General features: G+C 47.2%; 1 protein-coding gene across 2 annotated transcripts in view; it reads right to left on the reverse strand.

Moving 5' to 3' along the window:
* Window positions 1-22150, reverse strand: part of LOC121588688 (M-phase inducer phosphatase-like) — a 116868-nt gene extending 94718 nt beyond the window's left edge. The window contains exons 1-2 of one of the 2 annotated variants that reach the window (XM_041906922.1): window positions 22052-22150; window positions 21248-21824 (exon numbers count right to left, since the gene is read on the reverse strand). In XM_041906922.1, the coding sequence (XP_041762856.1) occupies window positions 21248-21638 (391 nt within the window). In that variant the 5' untranslated portion in view covers window positions 21639-21824; window positions 22052-22150. Of the gene's footprint in view, window positions 1-21247; window positions 21825-21988; window positions 22020-22051 lie in introns of those variants that run through there. The other variant, XM_041906923.1, reaches the window with a different exon arrangement.
* Between the last annotated feature and the right edge of the window lie 4304 nt (window positions 22151-26454).

Genomic DNA, 26454 nt, shown 5'->3' on the forward strand with positions numbered 1-26454 from the left:
TGGTCAAACCGGACCCCCCCCCCCCCCCCCTACTGCTGCTGGACCCGATGCAATCTGTATAGCCTGCCCGGTTATAACTGTCCTCACCACCGTCGTGTCCTCCGTGTCTGGGAGCTTCTAATATGCTTGAGAAATGCGTCAGCAAACACAGGATGTCACGTCACGGCAAAGGTCAATATGATCGCTTAATCAAAACTAGTTCAAGCAGATGGCAGCGGCAGCTCGCTCGAGAAACAAGAAAAACCAACATCGCCCCGTCCGGCGAAGGCATGAATTATCCGTGGCAAATCTAATAAGTCTCTGCATTGTTTTCACCCTTGCGGAGAGGGCCCGCTGCTGCATCGCTCAAAAACAATCGCCACACGGAGGACGGACGCAAGATGACCATCTACACGCGAGATCGCCCGAGAGTGCACGTCCAAACAAACAACCTGAAGAACCAGTTAACCTCGACCGCCACGGTGCGGCACCGTTCTGCGAGATCCGGCAATCGAAAGGTTGGCTTTGGTTCAGTGCCGCCCGGCAAGTACCTCGGGCGGCACGTTTCTTCCCTTATCAACAACCCAGCCTCTCCCATCAAGATGTAGATGTGCGTTGTTTTTTTTTTTTTTTTGGGTTTTGTTTTATAAATATGCTTCACTTCCTTTTTCTGGAATTACGTAATCTACAACCACCGAGCGACATTTTCACTATCATGGCAACTGCACAAAAGCGCTGCCAGCTGAAACTTGCAGCCGTTGGCGATGACTAGGTGTGGACCGGGTTGATTCATCGGAGAGCATCATTTTGCTTCCCTCGCTCGGTAAAAACAAAACAAGATCGAACCGGGATCGAGGGTATGATTATTTTAATTTCGAAATTTTTAATTTATGCACCATCCCGCAGTACCAAGGGGGCATCAACCGGGTCATCCTGTGCATCACAAGAGGGGGGGGGGCGAACCCGAGCCCCTCTTTCTCTGTGCGGTGAGGGCTTTTCCCAGCAGCAACAGGAAAAACCGGGCACGAGCACAGAGACAAAAGCCGGAAAGTGGAAATCCTCCTCAATCATTGCGGAGTTTGTATAATTTTTTTTGAATGCGTTATTTTTTTACATAAAAAAGAAATGTCTTCTTTTTTTAATACTTCAAGTTTCAAAAAGTACCCAAAAAAAACAACCTACTTCTACCGTCAACCGCACACACCAGACATGCGGAGCAAAAAGTGGCCCCCGATAGCACACCGTCGTAATTAATCTTTTGTCAACGGTTCCGAACAAAACCGATGGCTTCCACAAAACTGGTATCATCAAATTGTCAACTATCACCAACGGATCGCCTTCCTCCCCCCTCCTCTCTCCCCTCAGCTGCATACGGGTAATTTTAATTTCCATCCTCTGTGTGTGATTTTTTATGTGCTCAAACATTTCTCATGCATAAAATAGTACTTTGAAGACGAAAAAAAACGGCACACACATATCCATTTCCTTGCTAAAGAAAAAAAAAACTTATACCCTCTCAAAACGTAACGATCGCATCCCTAAAATGGAAAACAAAAAAAACGATTCCTTACTCGCTTTCATTATGCACAAAAGTCGATGGTGACAAAACACAGTTTTCCTTCCGGGTTCCGGGGTCTGCCAGCGGGAAAATCTAAACGAATACACGCGCGACTGGAGGCTAACAGTGGTTCTTAATGTTGTTGGTTTTTTGTTCACTCTCCTGCCCTGCTTCTTGTGATTTCTTTAATGTATTCCCAAGACCCCGAGCCCCAGCGGATGGTGCTCGGGTGCTCGTATCATCATAAAAAACGATTTCGTTTTTTCCACGCTCAGATAGCGACGATGATAATGTTATCAATCATTATTCTAAGCATCGCTTTTCACGCTGCCTGCTCTCTCGCTTTCTCTAGCACACAATATCTAAACACTTTTCTTTATAATCCGGAAGAGTGCACACATGCAGTACAAAATGTCCTTGCGCTTAAGCGCGGTTTTTTGGCCCTTGGTGCAAGACGCAAGCACAGATTGCGGGAAGCGCAACGGCAGGCGGGTTGCATTTAAAACGATCCAAACCAAATTACATCGCCCAACAAGCACCAAATCCAAACCCCCCGATCCCTGGCAGAAGCGCGCGATCTTTGCGTAGAGAGGACGAACAGAAGACGAAGAGAAAAAATGCCAGGGGTGCGACATAGCGCGGGATGCTGGCTGCACCGGAGGGTGAAAAGTTTTTCTTACCTTTTGCCATCATCACACGGTAAGATCGGGGAGGAAGTGTTTCACTGCCGTACCACACTGCACCGGAGAATCGGACTCATATCAGGGGTAGCGTTTTTTTTTTTTGGGCTTCGTTTTCCTTTACAGTCCCTTCCGCATGGTACCGCATTTTCATTGCTCAACTTCTTGTCACTCAACGGCGGCTGTGTCTTTGTGCTGCCGGCAGGAGTGCATAAACAATCTTATTTTACGATATTACATAAAGTTTCCCCCAAGACGAAACTCGGCAAGCAAACGTTTAATTTCAAAAAAATAAAACTCTAAGCAGCGCCGTCTTCCCATCGCAAAGCATCTTCTTGGCTGGCTGCGCGACCTACAAAACCCACCGATGGGCCTGGCGTCCAACAACCACACAGATTGCACCGAGCTGGATTGTGTGTGCTCTGTTTCTGTGAACTTTGATTGTTTTTATTACCTCCCAAAAAAAACACGTAATTACACTTCTGATTGCAACTGACTGCGCTACATTGTTGCACCGTTGAAACACATCCTGCCGCCGCCCAGATTACGTTTACCAATCCTTTTTGAGCCTAAAAGCGGTTGAAAAAAAAAACAACAACAAAGAATGCTCAGATTGCGCGCGCAATTGCATCATTACCAGAGCGAGGGCGAAGGTTAGGCACGCACACGGCGTTTGCTTGATGCGAAAAACTCGCGCCAAAAGTAATGGCTCCAACTGCCCGAAGGTTATCATGGTGGTACTATCATAGACGCAAAGAATGGCTCCTGCACTTTGCCACAAAGGTTCGCTTCTAGTTTGCATACATTGCACAAGGGGAGGAATGGGGAGGTTCGACAAGAATTCAATCTCAACTGCTGCAACAATCCACACCCCTGCTCCCCACAGGGCAGCCGTTTTTGATAAGAGTCAAAAGCGAAAAGTTACCATTAATCTTTTCCCCCCAAACCATCTCGTGCTCCTTTCGTGAATGGCGTTCCGCTGACTAGTATGAATGGGGACTGCCCCCATCGATCGCGCTACCCATCTTTGCTTATCGGCACACGACAGCGGGCTAGCAGCTAGGCGTCGCCTAACCTTCACCACCCTTACCCGCTACTACTCCGCTGCCAACTCCGGCGACGGTTGAAACCCCGGCCAACGAAAGACGAACACGAATTTCCGTTAGAATTGACCTACAAACGGGAAGGAGTAAACATTCCGCCACAGAATTCGCGCTAATCTTTTCGCCAGCCGGCCGGCGTCAGGCCTGCATTGATGTGTGTGTGTGTTTGTTTGTAGTTGATAAAGCAATGATGTCATTTGTGGATCTACACACATATTGCGCCCATCTGCTCATGAGGAGATCATGCACGCAAAGGAAAGGAATACTAGTTCTGCACATATGCATAAGGGACCGTATCGTAAATTGTAGTCAACAAGGTCACTAAGTGTGTTATCATCCAGCACGGTGGCAAAATAGCTCAAGATCAAACCAGCCTTAGCCTACACATCCTCTCGCACTAGAGTTGTTGGGATTGGAACTAAATATAAAATCATTTTTACAATTATTTTAAAATGGAGAGCAATGTTTTGAGTTGTTCATGAAATGTCATATGTTATTCATTTAGCAGTTTTTTTTTTCTTAACAGTCTCTTTGATTTACTCCTCTGTCCTCTACCAAAAGAACTCTTCAAGGTAATCCATGTAAATAGTCCGAAAATTTTTGGGATCTTTTCTTAAATTCTCTTAATGAGAAGGGTAGAGTAGCACATTAATAATGTCAAGGATAATGATTGGATATGTTTGATCATCAATAATTGAAGAATAGATCTGGGTTTGAAACTTCTGGTTTGATCATACGTACGTAAGTGCTCAATTCATATGAGATTAAAACACATGACGAGCATGTTGTTAATGCCGTACACTTGATGAAGACACTACGGACTCGGTGGAATAGCTTGATGCTACTGAGCCAATAATAAGACCTGAGTCTCGCAAAAGATTTGGTGACAAACGTGTTGAACTACTGAACGTTACAAATTCGTTAACATTCACATACCAAAAAGAATTGGGTTATTTGATATCAACATAAAATCAATAGGGACACAAAATGAATCAACATTGTTTCCTTCACTAAAGCCACCACTGATATCTTAGCTGCAATAGATGCATCGAAATCATTACGACATCCAAGACAGGCGTACCATTGTCTGATATCGCATACATTTGAAATGTTGATTCAATATTATCATCCATAGCTGCCACACACTAAACCCGCCAACGGTAGCGTCCGCGTCACGTTACAAACGCGCGCACACCCTGCAACGTATCCTTTTACATTCGAACAAAAACCGGCAGACTTATTGCACCTTCAGACAATGAAACAAAACGCCTCACACCCAGCAAAGCCTCTCGAAGCGAGGTGTTAAAAAAGAGAGAGGGCCTCCTCTCCGGCGCCGTTATTCCACCAGCAAATCAAACACAATATACAGCATATTCATATTTCCATCACCAATCCACGATCCTTTTTCTTCGGATCCTGCCGAGAAGCTACATATATACACTTCCATTCGCGCATGACAGATTCACTTAACGCCCTGCCCATCGACCGACCACCCCGGGGGCAAGGGGAGGCGGCCTCGCTGACCGGTGCTGCGCTTGTGCCCGCGATCCCGGTGCTGGGCTTACGAGCATAAAACCCGCCTAATAGACTATCCAAAACGGACACAAATCCAGGGCCGCGAGTCAAGTAGGTTCACATTTCTCAACCCCGAGATAACGGCGCCTCAGCCCAGCAGCACACCCCCTCCCCTGCGCCCCGTCTTGACCAGTAATGTCGGCCAAGAACATGGCCGCAGAGCACCCTAAGGGTCAGACGGTTTAATTATGCATTAATTTCCGCGCTGCCCGCGGACTGACCGTGTGTGTGTGTGTTTAGAAGAGGCCGGATAGATGGCCGGCCGGCATGCATTGTCCGCGGATGCATTACGTGTGCGGCCTTTCGCGGGTAAATAAATCGTAAAGCGCAAGAACAACACACCCGTAAAGAATGGTGAGCATGCAGAGCATAATAATGCGAAGAAAGGGCACGCTAACACACACACACTGGACACCAAGACGCCGGTCAAACAATAGGAAGAAAGTTCGTTTGTTTTACGCTTGAGGGCAACCATCACAGTATCGTTTCTTCGCGGTCCGACCCCTTTGGCCCACCAATCGCTGGACGCTGTCCGGTCGGTCGGTCGGTTCGGGGCACTACCGTAAAACCAAAGATTGAAGTGGCCAGTCAAGAGGGACGGTTTGCTACTAGGACGCCCAGAAGGCGAAAGAAACCGGTAAGGGTCACTGACTTACATCGACGTTACGCTGACCTTTCGCCGTTGTCCTCCACGAGGGGTGCGCGCGGTCCTTCTCCGCGATCAGATCCGCGGTCAGTTTTTTTTCCGCGAGCGCACGCTACCACTACCCTACAGGCGTCTTTCACCGATCGGACCTGGCATTGTTCTTCAAGATTACGGTTTATTTTGATTAGCAATAAAAATAAATCACAGCTCCCTTAAGGGCCGGGCGCGCAAAAAAGGGTTGCCCGGGTGAAAAAGGGCCTCGTGGGACCCGCGAACATTTGGTGGCGCGCGAACCTCGCGAGAGCCCATCACAACGCAAGCCCGGGGCGCGCATCATCCCAGCTGCAGCAATTCGGCCAGAACGGCAAGCATTAGACAAAAGGGGCATTACGTGCTTAAGATGCACCTCTAAACCATTTCCATATCATTAAGAGTCCTCTTCGCGGACAGTGGTTCCCAGGTAATTTGGGTGGACCTTTGGATTGGTCGGAGCTAGTACTCGAGACACGGTGTTGCGTCACCCCGCCTCAGCAATGGGACATCAAAACGAACGAGGCTGCGCATCCTTGTGCAGTGTTGCATCCAGCTGCCGAAGCAGATCTTTACCCTACACCTCGCCTGCAGGAAGAGGCTCTGATAATTTATGTGTTATCTCATTCCGCACGCTCATCATCTCACGCTGACGTTGATGGTCGTCGGGACACGGCGGATCCCGGGGACGGACAGCAAAATCACAAGCGCAGCTTAATTCAAATTTCTTTCCCTCGCTGCCCTTCTAGACGGCGTACATAATCGGCCGAGCAAATCGGCAAAGACAACGATCCTAATTGTACAACTAATCCAAAACAATCTTTCTTCCGCGTAAGCTTGTGCTTGGGCGCACCCGGGGGTACTAGAGGATGCAGTCCCTGGTCAAGAAAATTCCCGCTCTCCCTCTCTCTCTCTCTCTCTCTCTGGCTGTACGATTCACTGTGCTGGGATGTAATAAAAATGAAAATTCGCTCCGTAACGGTTCCTCAAAATTGCCGTTGGCTTTCCCTTTTTCGGGATGAGTTTGTTCTTTTTTTTTCCTTGGGTTAGAGTTGTTGTTCTGCGCGCATTTTCCTTGGATGCATTTCTCGTTCGTCCTTCCATGTCTTGGGATGCAGCTACGGTATGCCACTTTTTCTTACGTTTCTTCTTTCGTACCCAATTTCGTCCCGTAAAGCGATCCCGGGGAAGCCATCCTTAGAAACTCCCCTGGTTCAGCGACCTGCGTCCTCTGTACGCCACAGGTAAACGAACTCCCAAAAATACGTTCACCTCAACCCTCAGCCTACCCGCAACCTACCCCCGAAGCAGCCCCCGATTGACGTTTGATAAATCATTGATCCTGATGATCATCCCTCCCTCCACCACTAACACCACCACACACCAGAAGCAAGCATGATGCATCTTACCGAAAGCGTCTTCCCCGGCGTCGACGTGATTCGAGCAAAACCGAAGAAATTAATGTCCTATTCACTTCATCAATGGTGGAGGAAACAAAAAGGAAAAGAAACCGAAAGGATCGTCCCATCCCAGGGAACGCTATCATCCGGAGAGGCCGCGCATTCGGGTAAGGGGCCGCCGCACACAGAGATAGCGAACCAAATCCCGCCGATCGAAGGCGCGCAATATTTTGCGCAGTGAGTTTCTCAGCTCGAGGGTGCGCCGTATGGCTTTTCGCAGCCGTGCACACGAAGGATGCATCTGTCTATTGGGAAAACGGTCGTTCGGTCCATGAGCTATTGGCGCCATTAGCACACAGCTGTGCATACTGTTTTGACTTTTGATTTCGACCCAAGATCGAGCAACGGAATCGTCGTTAAGATGCTTCTGCAAACACCCAATAACAAACACACAGTGATTGTTGATTAACTATTTCAGCGAATTTCCATACCCAGCACACACACACACAGACACACACACACACCAGACCAAGGGCCTATTCATGGCGGCCAAAACTAATTCCGCATACTGCTGCGGGTTGCTGCGTGCGGCTGCGGCAGGCGTGATTTTCCACACGCAAATCAAGCAACACGGAACACACACACCCCAGCTTCTTCTAATCGCATCTAATCGCATCCCCTTCTTTCGCGCTTTTTTTTTGTGCTGCCTCTGCATCTCATTTCTCTAAACACATTCTCCTTCCCCCACCCCCCACCCGGCCCTAAGACTGCACTTTGCTTCGGTTAATTTGCTTCCATTGTTGTGTGCACAAACGGGCGCACCAACATCCAGCATTAGCATAGTCTCACACCCTGCAGGATGCCATTCTTCGCCGCTTTTATCATACTATTTGTCTCTCGCTCCGTCCCGCGTGGCGGGCACAGCAGTGCGCCAAAGGGAATAGATGCGCTGGAATTACCCATTCACCAATTCAGTTTCTGCAGTCGGCCGAATCCTTTGTTTGGTTGCAATTTCCATGTTTTATATCGCGCCACACATCCTTTGCGAAAGAGTCCTCCCTCCTGCCTTGGGCGGGCATTTGCGTACCCTTTCCTTTTGCTTTCTTTGGGCCGAATCGTTTGCCGAAAAGGAGGGAAATGAGCCTGCGCTATCTTCTAATCGATATTCCGTGGGATTAATTACGGCCAATAAATTAAGGGGCTCGTCGCAACTACCGCACGGGGTAGTTACGAAATGCACAAAGCATGTCGATAATTTATTCATACCCTTGATTCTGCTATCAGTGATCGAGGAAGGTACTCTCTTTTTTTTTTTTGGTTGCTGTTGCTTTTGGTGGCAGTATCGAAGTTTACTTTCTGCAAGAAAATCCTTCGCTCAAGGAGGGATCTTTAGAACCGAACACCCTTAGCAAAAGGCATTACGTTACAGTACACGGTTTCCTTTCACGCACTTTCTCCCGGGGACGCGGCACACTATCGTGGTGCAATATCTTTGCGAGTTCGATTTGTCAGCCCAAACAAAAAGAAAAGGGGTGAAAATTCTGGTTGCCTTTCGCTGCAACGGCGATGCAGCAGGAAGCGTACGTAAGCCGTTCGAATCAAAACCCCGCGGGGGGAAATAATGCACCCCGAAGGGAAATTAATCGAACGGGTGCGAAATTTGTCCTGCGGTGTGGTGTGTATGTGTGTGTGCAGTAGAGTGCTTCTTCTTGGCGCCTGCAGCGTTTGTGTTGAAACAAAATAAGCAGTAAGTATCAACGACAAGGAACAAATATTATTGCAGGAGCACCGATACGGTAAGCACTTTTCTCCACCACACTCTACAAAGGAATGTGTTAAGTTTTCACCAGAAAAAATGCTTTCCGTTTCCCTGTGCTTTCAAATTAAACAATAAAATATTCTAACGACTATTCCCATTCGAAATCATTGCTCCATGCACTCTCTTATCCCATGCTGCCTTATCGCGGGAAGAAGAAAAAATACGAAAAACACACTAGTAATTATTGTATTTTATTTCGTTCGCGACCAAACGACTTCATCGACCCGCAGGAATCACGAAAAAGTCACACGAGAGCCGAGAGGTATGTATGTGAGGTTAAAAACAAACGAAAAAAAAAACTTCGTCTCAAAATCACTCCCATCATGCAACAAAGAACCTAGCAACCTTTCACTAAAAGAATCATTAATATGCAACTAATTAAGTTTAATGAGAGCGGCAAACAGTTCGCGCACACAGTCACACCACCACCACAGATGGTACCTACTGTCCCGATATGATGCTCCGGTTAAAATTAAAAAAAAAGGTAAGATAAACCACCAGCCACAATAACACCAACAAAAAAAAACCTTCCGATCGTCGTTTTTATGCAAAGGATGCAATAACCATAACTTTCCGCATTACTGTTTAAATGCTGACAATCCCATCCCAGCGCACAAGAGAGGAGCATAGCGATTCTCGGCGTTGTGTTCTGCATTTAAATGTGTGCCTCTTCTTGTGCCACAGCGCCACCCATTTTTCGGGATGCTGGGTGTGCTCGCGCTTTCTGCACCGCGTCCCAAGACGCGCGGCTCAATGGAAGATGCAGCCTGGCTTTTAATTGCTTCTCGCCCATCTTCTATGATGGGGAAGCAGCGATCCAAAATCAATCCAGTTGTTTTTCTCTCTTTTGCAGTGTGATGAGATTGTTTTTATCGTGAAGAATTCTTTTCGGGGCTTTTTGGCTCGCTTTTTTTTTCTTGCAGCTACCCCAATTCCTTTCCGAATTGTGATTCGCCACTGCAACGTACAAGCGCAGCTCATTAGTTTGTGTGGCTTAGAAACGTTCTGATTTTATTTTTTTAGTCGTCTTCCTGTTTGCCTTTCATAACAGCATTCCAAATGTCATTGACTTTCCCGCTCAAAACAGTTTGATTTTTTTCTTTTTCCTTTATAAAACACGAAGTTTAGTCAAGAGAGTCAAGGATGACGTGGAAGCAAATATCTTTGAAAAAAAAAATGTTGTACATGTTTTGCAAGATTTCTTCCACCGGGCAAACCCACTATGTACAGTTAGTTTGTTAAATTTCCAATTTTTTTCATTCGCTCTTCCCCATTGCAAGAAATCGAACGAAACTATCGATACTGTTTCAGTTTTGGTCGTTACACCCTGCCAAACTGCAGCTGCACACAATCGTCCCTCTCTCCCTAATCGATCCGGTGGTGCGCATTTCTACTTGGTCCTTGGTCCTTGAGAGAACGCTCAGCAGTGCTTGAGTTTTCCAATGTTTTCAATGTTTGATTGGTAACCAATCACCAATCGAAAGTACCGAAATGTTGCACAGCCGAAACACGCGCACTTTCGAGGCAAGAAGCAACCCAAAACAAGGAAACGCAGTGCTGTTTGCCGCCTGTTGGTAACAATTCAAAAGCCCGCGCGCCTCTTGCGCACCATTCTGTGCATCGCCGCTGCTACCGGGGCTGCTGCTGCTAGCCCATTCTTCCGCATGTTTCTAAATTTAATTAAACAATGGAAACATGCGGCGAGTGTGTACGAGATCATCGCACCGATCGTCAGAGCTGTAAGAAACACAGCGCAGGCAGGAGAGACTGCCGCTGCTGCTGCTCTTCGAAAGGATCGAAACGAAGCATTACGCTCCCGGAAAGTGTTCCACCGTCACCATGCACTCCGCACAGTTGCATATCCTGGTGACCCTCCGCTGGCTCGATAATGCTATGCACAGCAGAAATAGTAACACATCGGTGCCACATTACATACCCTTCCTACACAGGCACGCACACACACACACAGTCCCTGGCACACATTCAGTGTTTAATATCGGCTGCATTTCCAGGCTGGGCAGCCCCCGAGACAGGAGTGACGGTTTCGTTTTCTTTCGCTTTCCATATAGCCTACCGAGTTTCGGGGTGGTGAGTTATTACACACATCCCATCGCAACCGAAGGTGCCGAGATTTAGGCTGCAAGAACCGAGCGACGACGACGACGACGGTTTTCAAGACAGTTTTTCCCAACTCCTGATTTGACATCCATCGACAACAGTCACTCTTGGTAGCGACGAGAGGGGAGACGACTCGGATCAAAAAATCCCTTGCACCGTACCCGTACCCGCCGTACAGTGCCCGGGATACGGCTGCAAACGAGTATTCCTCCGTACAACAGCAGCAGCAGCAGCAGCAGCAGGAACGGGAGATTTATTTCCGATTTATGACTATTACCGTCTTTACCTTTTTTTTCCCCTTACCGGAAGAAGAAAGTGTCGGGGGCAAAGGAGCCAGGATTAAACCGTTTGGCAGGAAGGATCAGTGTGCAGTGGCGGGAAACAGTGCGAGTGCGACACGATGTACACCAAACACGTTTGCCGTCTTTCCCGGCGGCGGGAAATGTGCTTAGACCCGAAGACTAATTTCATGGATTTTAACATCATGTGCCGGGACACAGGCTGTTTGAGGTTCAATGTTTACGTACTGCTACGTATGCTAAGTTTCCTCACAATGTTTCTGTTCTGCAAGCGAACAGAGCACGTTTTTAACCTTTACCGAGGGGGTCTCGTTTACTCAAAATCAACACACAACTCGGTGACACATAAGAATGTCCTCGTTTTTTTTTTAGACCAGGCTCCTCGTCAATGCAATCTAAAAATAAAAACAGAAAACATTATTCCAATGGGCAAGCGATACAACCAACAACCAGCAGTACACACTTACGGCACACCACACAAGTACGGCACCTTGGCGCCAAAACCCGAAAAAGCTGTCCGCTTCTCGTTGATGACCACCTAATGCGCACAATGCACTTATTGTGCAGCGTTGGCTTGAACAAATCAATTCAATTAAATTAAGAACAGAGTGTGCTGCCGGGTGCGAAACAGTAGGAGGGAGCAGCCAGAGCGAGCCGTGTCGCTTTGTCGCGATCGGACACTGGATGCACATACGAGGCGAAATGCGAGCAAATCAAAGGAATGGCAAGGAATTATTTTTCTTACCAAAAGACACGAGAAAAAAAACCAAACTCCTCGGAAGCTGCTGTATTTTCGGCAAAGGAATAACCTCCTTTCTACCCAAAACGAGCGCTTCTTAGACCATTTGACTTGGGGTAGAGGTTTGTGCTAGTCCATGCAACACAACAACAAACAAAAAACTAACAACCGCTCGGTTCATTGCTCCCTGCGCAAGGAGGAACTCCCGCCACACCCGGCTGCAGGGCACATATGTCGCCGGCTTGCTACTCAATTTCCTCTCCTACTGCTGTGTGCCAAGGTGTGTATATCCTAGGGGACACCCCTGTTTTTGGCATTACCGGAGAGTCACAGTCACAAGGCCGACAAAAACAAAACTGTAATAAATTTCACTTCCTATCTTACACGCCTTGCGTACGTACCGGGCACAACCGATGCGTACCGCACAACACATACACACACAAATGTACGATCATGCGCCGAGCGCTAAGAAAGCGTGAAGAAAACTTATTTCTGGCGCGTGCCCTTCCGAGGACGACGAACAGCTGACAGCTTTTCCTTGCCCGGGCTTGCTTAAGGAGGACGCACACGCACACCCTCGTTTGAACCGGCACAGCAACGAGCCACAGAGACGACTCCTTTCATTGTGTGTCTTGTGTGTAGCAAGGGGCCCCTTACCACGCCTCGCCCTCACTCTGCTGACACTCCGCTGCGCTGTCGGCATTACGACGATACAAATCTTAGCACGCGCCAAATGCAATTCCATTTGTTCCATTTTCATCTTTGGAAAGCACAAAACCATCATCATCATCATATTCAGTACCACCATGAGCCACTTCTTCCAAACGCTGAAAGAGATGATAAGAACGAGAGCTACCGAACACAACGTTTCTGGTTTTTGTCAATCGCGATCGCTTCCCGGCAAGGAGCAGTGGAAACGGCATCGTGTTATCGTTCGTTTTCTAGGGTGGCGTAAGAATACTTGCAGGGTATGTATGTATTAAAATTAGAACCCTCCGTCGAGTCTAACGGAAAATCCATCCACCACCGGCAGCAGGCGGGGTCATCAACCGTGCGTGTGGAGGCGAGCGATGGAGAGAATTTGAGTCGGGCGCAAGAATGAATTAAAATGCGTGAGCAGAGGATCCAAAGCTGCCAGGACGCAGCCTTTCATTAAGTTTTCAGGTTTTTAGAAGAAAGAAAACACACCAAAAACCTAAAGATCACTCAAGCGTACTCGGCTAAGGGATATTAATTCACCCAGTTGCCAGTATTAGACATGTTCGCGCCATTTTTGGGTTAATTTTCTAATAACAAACAGTCATATATATTTGATATATGATCAATTTCTTCATTTTTTGCACAGTAATCAAACAACAATCGAACATTTGCCGATGATAGCTACAAACTGTGAAATATCGCTCTCTGTGCAGTGTTTAAGCGTGTGGTAGGTACTTGATTTTGTACCATAATACCCAGTGCAGCTCTCAGTGCACCGATTGATTGCTCTTGTTCTGCAACATCGTGCAAAACCCCTCGACTCTTAAGCTGCTCAATACGGTGTGCACTATTTCAAGGGTCCATCTGGTCGATCAGCACCCAAACCATTCAACCATTCTATTCGTAACCCTTTATTTTCCATAGCAATATAGAGCATTGCCCGCCCTTGTCACAGCAAGAAGCAAAACCATCGAGCGGTCGACAGTGACCACCCCACTCAACCGGTACTCGATGGTTGCGCAGTGCAGGCAAACCCGATCGCCAGGATTCAAGCCAAGCCAGAACAGTACCCGGCGGCGCATAGGGCGCACTCGTGTGTTGCGCGACTGATCCTGATGCAGCGAACCAGCGGGCGAACCTTTCGTACGTACCCCCGCGTGACATTTGTCGAATAAAAAAAAAAACTCAACATATGGTCACACACGTTGGCGTGCGCACTGTGTCTCCCTACTCTCAGTGTGCGCCAGCAATGGCGCTACCACTTTTATAGCACCACACAACCAGCGTACCGCCAGTGTCCTGCGCGCCCAGTTTATGGCTCGTTGTGCTCCCTTTTTTTGCGACCCCGCTACACACACCCTTCGCTCCGGGGGAGAGAAACAACAACAAAAAACTATACCGTGTCGCGACGACGCCGGCTGGATGGCGCGCAGGATACACACGCTAAGCGGAGCGAGCGTAGTAGTGCAGGACGATATCCAGCCCCCACCGTCCGTGCAGCGACCGCTTTTTTCGACGGGATAGCGCATGAGGTCACGCTAAAACCGTACCTTCACCCCTTTGCGCATCGAGGGGGAGAGATCGTGGTCTGTAAGCGAGCAGAGGGAGAAAATGAAACATAAGTAGCTTTATTTCCATTTTCCGTGTTTAATTTTTTGTTTACTTACACACACATACACAAACCCCTTTTTTGGTGGCTAATAGTTTAAAATAGGTCGAAGGAAACGTACAACGAAATGTCCTCAGATGAGCGCAAGGGTGTCTTAAATGTCTGAAAGACAACGGAGTCAGACAACGCAAGGATCATTGTTGGGGCAGCGCAATGCGCGGCATCTCGTGCTGTTGCCAGGACACTTGGCCGGTAGCGGCGCAGCGTGTTTAATTATTCATAAGCTTCAATGTCTCCACACATGCTTCAAGGCTGTTCGGGACCCCGCCGACCATGACGCGATCATGAGGCACTGAAGGATAAGGATGAGATAATTGCTTTATAGCCGGCGCATCATTTGCGAACTACGCACACATGTGCGCACGTGCCAAACAGATGGGCATCGTTGGTAAGGATCGAATAGGAATTAATATTACATTGTTTCTTTGCTCTACTACAATCATCTCTATCGGACACTGCATCTGGTACGAGCGAATCTTACTTTTGCCCCACGAAAAGGAGAAAAAAGTACTTGACCCTCTCGACGTGCTTTCCTGTATTTTGTTGTTACAGAGTTTATTCACCACCGTCCGGGTCTCTAACGCAGTTTGCCACAACACGTAACTTCCCGCTAGGTTTATTATCCTTCGAACTTTTGCCCCCAGACGGTAGTCATCGCTTATCTTGATTCTAAAATAGCCGCCCGCGTACATATATTTTGTGTTCCTTCTTTTACATTCTTTCCTTTTTTGCTACAAACATCCAAACATTTCTTACGACGGAGTGGCATCCGTGTGTGCCACCTAAATTACTCCTTTTCGGAAACCGGAATACATGAATATCTAACCAGTCCAGCGCAGAGAGAGAGTGAGAGAGCGTTCGATGTGTAAGATCCTTGGGGATTCCCCTTTGCGCGGGACGGCTTCGATCGTCTTATCGGGGGCACGTGTCCTGACGATCACGCTTTGTTGACCACGGTGTGGTTGTACCCATCGCCTCTTCCTCCCTCTTCCCCTTCGATGAGAAAGTGGTGCACCTAAAGCCACAAGAAAAGGGGGAATCGTTCAAGGATGAACCCACCACCAGAAGGTCCTGCGCGTTGCTGGTCGAGCGGAAAGCAGCGAGGAGCAAAGGTAAAAAATAAAACACTTGCCGGTGCGAGAAATGGAAACGAGGAGAGAGCTGCGAGCGTGAGGCGGAAGTGTAGAAAATAACTACGCGCAAACGGATCAAACTCATTCATATCGTCATTAGCGTACAAATGTGCTGGATGCTCCCCCTCATGCCCGCCGCCCCTGGTTCACGGCTACTTGCGCACGCGCCAAAGCCGCGCACCGAGCGACCGGTGGGTGCCAAGTGGTACTCTGATGAGCTGTTGCAACTATTTTAGAGCGCCGTCCTTCTCACTTGTCTGGTTGTCTAGTGGAGTTCTTTTTTATGCGCATAAAATGAGAATTTAAGTGTTTGTATTAGATCGAACAGGTTGCAAGCACTCGTACCATCCGGTAGTTCTGGTTCGTGCCCTACGTGTCTCGATGACAAACGAATCGCACATTAAGGGATGATGAAGTTGGCGGATAAGAGGAAAACAGCTACAAAAGAGAACATTTGATCAATCGATAGATTCGCTCATAGTTTTAATTTTATAAGTGCGTTGTTTTGGATGACCATATTTTGGATGCAGTTTGATCTTTTAGCTCACGATCACAACCACTTTGCCCAAAGTAAATATCATTTAGACGTTAACATGATTTCCTTTGATTTGATTAATCAACAATAGTTTATGTAGGGCTGTCCATGTTGTGTAAGGCTGTTAGATCGCTTGCATAGCAGTCACATTAATCCTTAGTGTGGGAAGGTCAACATTAATAGGAGTGGCTCGAACGTCCAAGGGATTTAAACGACGATCACTCCAACAATCATTCTTAAGTACTAAAATCATCATACTAACAGCTTATATAAACTAAAAGTAAATAAGACTAAAAGTAAATAAGACTAAATAAATAATAATAATAATTACTCTCCACCATTAATCTAGATTACTTCTAGCGCACGCATTGTTGCGCAATGGATACAGGCGCTCGTCTGAACCAATAATTGGCCCGGCTCTATTGCAAAGATCGAAACAGCTGGTCCCAATTAATGTTTCTAGCTCGTGCCACCACCACAGTTGTGTGCAATCCAAGGGCATAAATCTTACGTCCAAACAGTGCAGCAGCGGCAAGCAGCAATGCTGCAAATGTCCTTAGCGCCTCAGATGCGAAAAAAGTGCGCCATGGTATATAATAGAGCCTACGCAACAACAGCTTTCCAATGTACACAACACAAAGGGAAAACTGCATTCAATAAGACTTCATCAAACACCTACCCGGCCATACCGGTCCTCCTCCTCCCTCACTGCGCCAAGGTACTGCCCCGTACAAGGAGGAAGAAATTTTTCTTCAAGATTTTGGCTCGTGCTCGCAATTTTGCCGATTTGCCGATCTTTTGTTCCGGCTGTTACCCACCGGTACCGGGGCTTATGATACCCGTTTCTCCTTTTCTCTGTACGTTTCCTCCTTTCCTTCGTCGTATCCTTCCTCTTTCCGACTCCCTCTCACTCACTCTTTCTCTCTCCTTCTCTCTCTCACTCTCTGCCACAGAATGAAAGTATGGTATAGCTCCTTGGACGGTGCATAAACCGCAACCCACCTCCGCCAGCTGGAAATGGAACGGCACACACACACACACGATCGTCGTACTGCACGCACACACGTTTCCGGTTTGACTTGGTAGAGCAGTGTGACTTCTTGATCTCGCCACGCTAAACCCCGGGCAGCCCGTCATCGAAACCGGGTCAAAGGCCCCCGATCATCACCGCACCAGGTGGATGAACAATTCTAATTGAAACCCAGCGACCACCAACCAACCACCACGCCATTGGACCGAACCGTACAAGAGACGTTCGCGGTTTATGGATCAAACCATACAGTAGTAGCAGGAGTGCGTGTACGTTCGTCGTCTTTCTTGGCAAACTGCAAAAGAAAGTGGATTTATAATAAACTGGAGACTTGAAACTTGAGTGTCAAAAAACGAAAAATCTTCAAACTCAAAATTACACTGCCCCTTCTTTTCAAGGAAGGCTATTATGACGGTCTCCGGTCCATTTGCATTCGATTGTGGGATGGCGCGCAGAAAGCGTGTAATTTTTCGTGCTCCGTGGCCGAAAGTGGAACGAGTTAAACAAATGTCGAGAATAATTACGATTGTAACCGAGAACAATGGCACAGCGCCAAAAGGGAGTACAGGAGGTAGTGCCATTGTGCCCACCGGGGGAAGAAAAAAATCGCGCCACCACGCGAGGGTAGGTGGTTATTGTTCCCTTTTTAGTCGGGCATAGCATGAGTCCTGGCAAAGGCAGAACAAAAATGGTACATCAAGCCGAATAATAATTGCTGCTGCAAAGCGTTCCTTCCCCGATAAGAAACAAGATAGGGTAGGAGAGTGAGAGACAGGGATAAAAGGTCAGAGAGCGAGAGAGAGAGAGAGAGAGAGAGAGAGAGAGAGAGAGAGAGAGAGAGAGAGAGATAAAGAGCTAATGCATGGTCGTCTAAGAAAGGATAGAGAGCAATTAATAAACAATTTGGCATTCAATCAGAGTAATAGAATGTGTTAGTGAATTAAATTACTAAAACGAGTTTCAGACAAGCCAACCATGAAATGTGAATTCCAAACAGCATTGCAACTCATAGAGTTTTCCAAATCGTCCTCAAATTATGACAGCTAAATCACAATAAATACATGAAATGATCCAACCAGAAGGGAATAACATTTTTGCAACATGGCACACAATTTAGGCGCGCGCCAAAACTCATTTTCCGCCAAAATACCTCACCGTAGGGGACGACCGAAAACCCTTCCCTCCCCCCGTGCGCTTAACAACAGTAAGGTTTCGCGCCAAAGTACCACCTAAACGGACCGGGAACCGGAGGGAAACCCCACCAGCAGTCCCTCCTAGCTGCAACAAAATGCGGGTCTCGCCCCTTTCGGACGGAGACGGTATCCGAAGACCGAAAAATTGTACCTGTAGCAGCAGCAAACCGCTAACAAACCAAAAAAAATGTGCGCGCCTTGAACTAGTTCCATGTAGGTTGAGTGTATTGTGTATAATGTATGTATAATGTATTTATGCGACACACACACTCATGGTTAAACATAAATGCGATCAGGCACCGATGGCTATGGGGGCCTATTATTGTGTGTGCTAGCACCAAAATGCCATCTACCAATCTAACTGCATCCTTGCCACCCATGCACAGCGCGAACGGCGCGAATGGGATCGTGTCGGAACGACCTCCACAGCAAAAGTCACTGGAGCGTACCCATAATGAGCCTTGCAGGAGAAAACGTGTACGAGCGCGCGCGCGCACACACACACACAGTTCCAAACACTCACACTAACATGTGCGTATGTACCAGGACCTTCGGTACATTCCCTGCCGTGCATAGGAAAACCCCCCGGTTTCGTTGGGATAGATCCGCGCGCGCGCATTTTCAAACCATCGGCCCTCCTCTCTCGGGCTGTTAAGGATGTGGCGCGCGCGCGCGCGCTTTCGTCCTGACGGCTTCCTATACCTACTGGGCCAGGGGCTCAAGGAGCTGTCACACAAAAACCGGAAGAAAAAAGGGGTTTCTATGTACCAGAGGGAAGCACACGAAACACATATACATAGGAGCAGCGACCGCTCGCGCCGTGCATTGCCGTTGAATGCAATCGGGCCGGCTTTGCTGAAGGCGCAGGCAAAGCCTTAAGGGTGCGGGGATCTTTAAGAAAATTTAAAGGGACTCTCTTGCCATAGCCCGCCGTAAGCCATCAGGGATTTGCAAAAAAAAAACCGGTAATAAAGTGCTGTGTGTGTATGTGTGCTTAGCGCCAGGATTTTGCCGCCAGTCGACGACCATCGTCGTCAGCAGAGCAGCGGCCGGGATTGAACATCTTGCAAGAAAAAGGAAAAGTGGCGCATAAAAACGGGCCAGGATTGAGGCAATAGGAGAAGACAAAAATCAAGATACCGATGTGGCGAGTAGTTCTTGCATCGTTTTTTTTTTCATGTTGTTTCTGTCGCTAAGGCCAGCCAATTCGTTGTTGCCAACAAAGGCACACAACACACATACGCGTTTGGAGGGTATTTAAACATTTTTTTCCTCCTCGCTCTCTTTGTACCATCCTTGCCTTCTTATCCTGTATTCCTTTTTTATTTTGGTCGCGGTATAATCTACCCGAGCCGGAGTTTGGCGCCCAAAGATCCGGATTCTGTTAATTTGCATTTTCTTCCGTCCGATTTTGGACTGACAGAGACGACTGCCGCTGACTGAGTGACGAGCGGTGACAAGCTTCTTCGTACGTTTGGTCGCACCCCGGCAGGAGGAAGAAAGGAACCATCATCAAAAGGGAATTTGCACAATGCGCATCTACTGCATAATGCTGCACGGCGCGTAGTGCATTCGCAAGAATTAATTAAATCCCAAATGCCTTGAAAGTCTGGGAAGGGACGTGCCGGCGGAATATCCTGATACCCATTAGATATCAGATTTTATATTTAACAGTATAAAATGATTAATTAATTCAATTCGATTTGAACTATTACATCAATGACGGTGACACATCGTCCAAAAGTGCACTAAGCAAGAGAGAGAAAAACTGATAAAATCATATTCCATTCTACCACCGTTCAATCAGCCGTTATCCTAACAGTTATGCGGCCCAACTGGTACTACTTCACTTCAGTGTCAATTAAACTGTCTATCTGGCATAAAATTTTTCCCCCATGCACAAACGAGACAACGTGGAAAAAGGGCTTTTCCGCTGTTTCGCAGCTGCTGCCTACACACACACACACACCAACACATGCTCGCACTGCCCGTGAATGGGTTGGAAAACTTAACACAACCGGGAATCGACAAATCCAGCCAGCAGGGGTGGTCTATTTATAACGAACCTTGAGAGGACACGGCTACCGCGCACGTCGTCCTACGCGACCAGCGCAGGCGTAGCTGCGCTAATGCGTCCACAGCCCACGCCGGCTGGCTGGTACGGTGGAAAACGTAATGGGTTGCCGGGGCTCGTGCTACTGACTGCTGAGCAACATCGGGAAATGTAAACAAAAATGTTCGTTACGGTTAGTGGCACCGTTCCTGGGACGTGCAATTTTAGGCACAGTTGCAGTGAAACCTGCCGGATGGGAGGAAACTCGATTGTATGGAGGTTACGAGCATGTTCGAGGGCGTTAGATTGCACATCCAACAGGGCATTATAAACAAATGCATATAGGCATGGTTTACGCGTTTTTTGCAATATATAAGTAATTATAAATTGAAAAGAAAATTCCAAATATTTGTGCAACACACAATGGAATGTTCGACTGCCTGTAGTTCCAACAATTGGCTGCGGTTTCGAAGAATGTGTGATTTATGTACATGTGTTGTTTAAAATAGATAAATGATTTCGCCGTAATATTCAGATATAGTAAAGACGTGTTAGATAACACGAATTTAAAACATATAAAATATAATAAAGAACAGAAGAAAAATATTAGTTTAAATAATAAAACTGTACAACTGTTCACATCCTCGATGATCGACAGTTTTATATCTGATCCTCAGAGTGGTATGATATTAAATAAATATTGCTAAATCATAGAAGAAAAATAATAGGATAGTAATTATAACATGAAACATTCAATTAAATGTAAAATGTATAAATTGCACAGCGTAACAGAACGGGTGTGAAATTCCGTCCTTCACGAGCACCGTAGCACATGTTTTCCCCATGCTGTTACATTGCTCAGTAGCGCCACCTAGCGCAATGTGCGTTAACCCACCGTTCGCACCTTACTAGCCGAGACACGAACCCTCGTGATACTGCCTCTCAACGAAACCCACGCACACCCCAAAAAAAGCATATCCAAAACGTACCTTTTCTCAAACAGACCGACCGGGAATGTGCGTGCCGTGCCGCTCGCGGTGTGCCCAGGCCGGAATCTTGCAGTGCAGCCGATATTTCCGAAACGGGCGACAGGCCAAAGATCTTGGTCGAGCACTTGCGCAAACGAAACACCGTTCTGTCCGTCGTCGGTGTTTCGAAGGTACAGCCTGCGGCCTCCACATCCGGGAGTTCTTCTCCCTCGTCCGGGATGGTACATTCTTTGGTATAGGCCGGAGGTTGTTTGCCACTGCTTGGCTCGCTGGCCGAGGTTTCCTCGTTGAGCACACTGGACACCACACTACACTTTCGCACACTATCGACGTTCTCGACCATCCTTGGTGCCGGCGTTACCGTGTTGATGTTGCTGCTGCTAGTTGACATCTTCGCGATACGATTTCTCACAAAAATTGAATTACCAAAAAAAAACTCAGCCCATACACAGCTGCAGTGCAATAGAAATAAAAATCAAAATCCGAACCGGACTTCCAACACTAGCAGGCAGGAAAATGCGAACGAACGCGATAAAGCACTTCTCCGACCGGACCCGGACTAGGATGGACAAACTAGCTGTAAATGATAACAAAAGAAACAATACCGTTTTCAGAGCGCGAGCGATACTCTATATCACAGGAAGCGTAACAGGGACGCGGAAAGCATCCCACAAAACGATTGACAAAAAAAAGTGCTAATAAAGTGATGCAAGCATCCGGAAGATATGCGACAGAACACACCGGCAAAGCTTGCGGCTCTGTCGCCGATCGCTAGTAAACAATGGGGCCTTGCCTAACGCTCACCTGTGATTGCTGCGATTGTTTTACGGCTTTCGATGCACCATCTCTCTCGGAGCAATCCTTGGGCGCAGGGTTGAGGAAAAAGGCTTGTTGAACGCGACACGCAGCTAGGAACGTCCAATGGCTAAAGGATGCGGCCGATCGAAGAAAAGGCGGACGGTGTCATCATCCACCAAAATTGGCGCGAGTTGGAGGTACCGTTGGACAACTCTGACAGATTGCTAGCAAAAAAAAAGCTGTTCCTCCAGATTATTGTAGTATTGGAGGAGCATTGTTCGCACACTCGTTTACGGTAAACATGGTAATGTGCATCGATATCTTCTGCCTTAACTAACAGATCACAAAACAATACTGCTTAAGCATCCGTTCGCGAACTAGTCCTCCATTTTGTTACACTGTTTGGAGTTCTGCGAGCCATTTAAACGAAGCATCTCCCCACACAAGAGGTTTTAAAGAGAAGGAACAGCGTATCAGCTGATATCGTAGCTCGCAGTTGTCGTGTGACTGAAGATTAAACTACTGTGCTAATTTATTTCTCATCGTTACACAATATCACCTAATAACCACCGAAGACGGTAAATTATAGCTGCGAATAATATTTTATCAGATTTAACAAACCTAGTCATCAATTTACTAGATTTAATGCAACGGCAAATACAAACCTGTTCTCTGAGCTGTCAAAATGAAACCGAGCACCCAACAAACATTTTAATAGCAGTCAACACGCAGTACCAACAGCGCAGCGAGAGCGTGTCGAGAAACGAGTAAAAAATGTGGTGGAAGACAGAAAGATTTGACGGATAATTCGATACAGCACTAACACCAACCTAATCCAGGAGAAAACAATTCTTACTCAGAATATTACGGAACTGCCTTGGAAAGAAAGGTTCGATTAACATTATTCAAAGCCGGCTAGACTCATCCCCAGTCGGAGTCTTATTGGAATCGGTTAGAGCAAGCAGAAATCGTAGCTGGTAACAACCGGTGCAATATTTGTGAGATGAAACATTTCAGTTCCCCTTCAGTTCAGTTCCCAATCAATAAATTCCCTTTTTTAGCTTAATGCGTTTAATATTGCTCTGTTTACAAGTGATTCTGTTATTGTTGGGAGCTTATCGGAATCGATTCCGACCCCTTGAGTGTAACTATTTCGAGTTGATGAAGCGAGTTCGGGTCGATCTTGAACCTACTTTGGCTCTCTTGCACATACGGAACATTCGGATTAACTCGAACTCGTTGCAACCACAGGTAGGGTAATAGCTACTTTGTCGTGAAATCGCTGCATTAACGGAACGAAGCTGCGTATGCTTCATTGCAACTACCGAATTCGTTGCACCTCAGCCCATACACAGCTAAAAAAAACTCAGCCCATACACAGCTGCTGTGCAATAGAAATAAAAACTAAATTCCGAACCGGACTTCCAATACTAGCAGGCAGGAAAACGCTAACGAACGCGATAAAGCACTTGCGTTATCAAGTACCCAAGTGCCATAAATCCATTAAACGACCACTGAACGGGTTCTAAACGACTCAAGCTCTCAACCTTAACGAAATGTAGAAAGACTTCGTTTAGCAGATGGCAAAAGACTCATGCATTCTAAAAATAGCAAAAAGCTGTTGGCGCCATCTGTTGGTGGGATACCCAACCAGTGGAACTTTCTTCGCTTTGAGAGCTTTCTCCTTCCCTCTGTACTGTTGTATGGTTTCGCATTGAAGTTATGCATCACTAGAACTAGAACGGCAATATGATTGGTTAAATAATAAACTCCGATAAAAACCACCAGCACTGAAGCAAATGAGATTTGAGAAGCATAATGAGATCATATAGAGCTAAGTTAGATAGATTGATTAGATAGATGAAGCTAGGCGAAACACATTGCAAGAAAAGTCCTATTCCAGTCGTTTAAGCATAATCTATGGCGCTTGGGTTTTTGTGCGCTTTTATGTAGACCGTTGTAATGGATAACAATAATATGCTGGAACGACTTTATAATAAAACAAACTTCAATTCTGTCAAAAGTGAAAAGAGCCGAAAATCTACTCATCTACTATGTTTGTACTAGTTATGCAATGAGTTCTACGAACAAAACCAGCATGAGCACACGATCCTGTAGCTTTGCTTCTTTGTTGAGTAGTGTTGTGTCCGCACAAAACAAACATGAGGACGGTGGTGTACGGCACAAACAGAATATGTATTTTATCACTATCTTTGGTATATGTTCAACTGTTTACAATAATAAATAATACCACACAATAACACGCAATGCGGGGAGAGGACGGCTGGTCCTTCTCGCGCAGCGATCCTCACTGAGGACGTCACCGGATGACAGCCCTGCTGTCAACGGCGAGCCCTCAGGATGAGGCAGCGGTCTGTCCACAACATCTCCCCGTTTTAATTAAGCCGGTACGGCTTAAGCCAACGCAGCGGTTTTAATGTACTTAAAACCGGAGTGGCAAGCGTACGGCTCAAGTGGCGCTGTGTAAAACGGGGGAGAGTGTTGAACGGCCTCCGTGCCTAACGCTCGAACGGGATGAGCGTTACGGGCTGCAACAGGGGGCAGCCGATGTGCTGCGCTTGCTCGTTCCGTTGCAGCCGCTGTGGTGTTGTTGTTGTTGTTGTTGTTGTTGGTGCAACTGCAGCATGATGCTATTGCCGTAGGACGTTGCACCGAACGCCGATGATGCTGATGAGGCAGCTCTCCGGATGCTGCTGCCGTTGGGGCGTCGATGTGCGGCTGAGCAGGGGGGGCGGCCGTGGTGCCGCGCGCGCTTCGACCGCTCAGCCGGAACCGCTGCACAGGGGCGACCGTGATGTCGCTGCCGGTGAACTGCTGTGCCGGGCGCGCAGGATGATGATGACGTTGACGATGATGATGAGGGTACACAGGGGGCGACCGTGATGCCGCGCACGACGACTGTGACCCGGGACACATACGATGTTGCTGCACAGGGGCGACAGTGGTGCCGCCGTCGAGATGCACCTGTGCAGCTGGAGCGCCGGCGATGAAAATGGACAGGGGGCAGCCGATATGCCTCAGCACTGTGCCTGCTCACCGGGCTCGACGATGATGCTGGTGCAGCAAGGGCGGCCCTGATGCCGCGCACGACAATACTGCACCACCCAAGCGCCACAGATTAAGCTTAAACGACTGGAAAATTGAATATCCATAGAAAAAAAATGAAAGCTCCACAGCTTCATTGGTTTGATCAATAGATGGCGTATTACAACTCATCATTATATTGCTATCCTTTTCTTGCAATGTGTTTCGACAAGTTGCATTTTATTATGACCTATATAGCCTTCTAACTTTCTGAGCAAAAATCTATATAAATGGTCGTGTGGTTAGATACGTGGGAATCAACACCAATGACCATTGCTCAAATCTCACTTGCTTCAGTGCTGGTGGTTTCCGTTGGAGTTTAGTATTTAAACAATCGTATCGCCGTTCTAGCACCGACAAACCGACGTGACACTGGCGTTACAAAAGTGTCCCACACGAAAGTACTGTCATTTACCAGTGAGGCGAACACTTCTGTCAAAGTAAACTCTGTTCACTGCTGCTTCGATGTAAACAACTTTTCTAAATACAAATGGCAAAGGAAATGTGAGGCAAGATTTTGTGAGAATTATTGGACAAAACACCCAGGAAAATCATTTTATAAGTTTCCAAATCAATGCAAAAGATGTAAGAAGTAAATAAAACAATGCACATTGGAATTTGCAGAGGAAAACAAAAAGGGGGTTTAGCAGTTTCTTCTCTGTGTTAGTGTAGTAAGCGAATCATTATAGAGATGGCGCTAGTGTTTAACGTATTTTCATTTGAAATAAGGAGACAACTTTTGAAGCTCATTTTGTTCGAAGTGTCACGTCGGTTTGTCGGTGGTTTTAGTTCTAGCGATGCATAACTTCAATGCGAAACCATACAACAGTACAGAGGAAATGAGAAAGCTCTCCTCCAAGCGATGAAGCTCAACTGGTTGGGGTATCCCACCAACAGATAGCGCCACCAGCTTTTTTGCTATTTTTAGAATGCATGAGTCGTTTGGCGTCTGCTAAACGAAGTCTTTCTATATTCCGTTTAGGTAGAGAACTTGAGTCGTTTAGAAGCCGTTTAGTGGTCGTTTAGTGGATTTGTGGCACTTGGGCAGTGTGTCCGATGACGCTGCAGCGGGCGGCGGTGATGCCGTGTGACGACGGTCCAAAGCGGAATGTCCCCTCGCTTTGTCCGGTATAGTGCTGCAGCGGAGTGAGGATCCTGGGGCTTCGCGCAAGCTCGAGCGAGCCCATCCTGCGCGATGGCGGTTGCGCAATGGTGGAACCGCAATGGTGGCCTCCGTGCTGCGTCGGTACGTTGTAGGATCCCCCCCTACGCGAGGAGGATCCCATCCTCGTCGCCACTGTTGT

This window comes from Anopheles merus, chromosome 2R, assembly GCF_017562075.2.
Source record: "Anopheles merus strain MAF chromosome 2R, AmerM5.1, whole genome shotgun sequence".
NCBI classification, from domain to species: domain Eukaryota; kingdom Metazoa; phylum Arthropoda; class Insecta; order Diptera; family Culicidae; genus Anopheles; species Anopheles merus.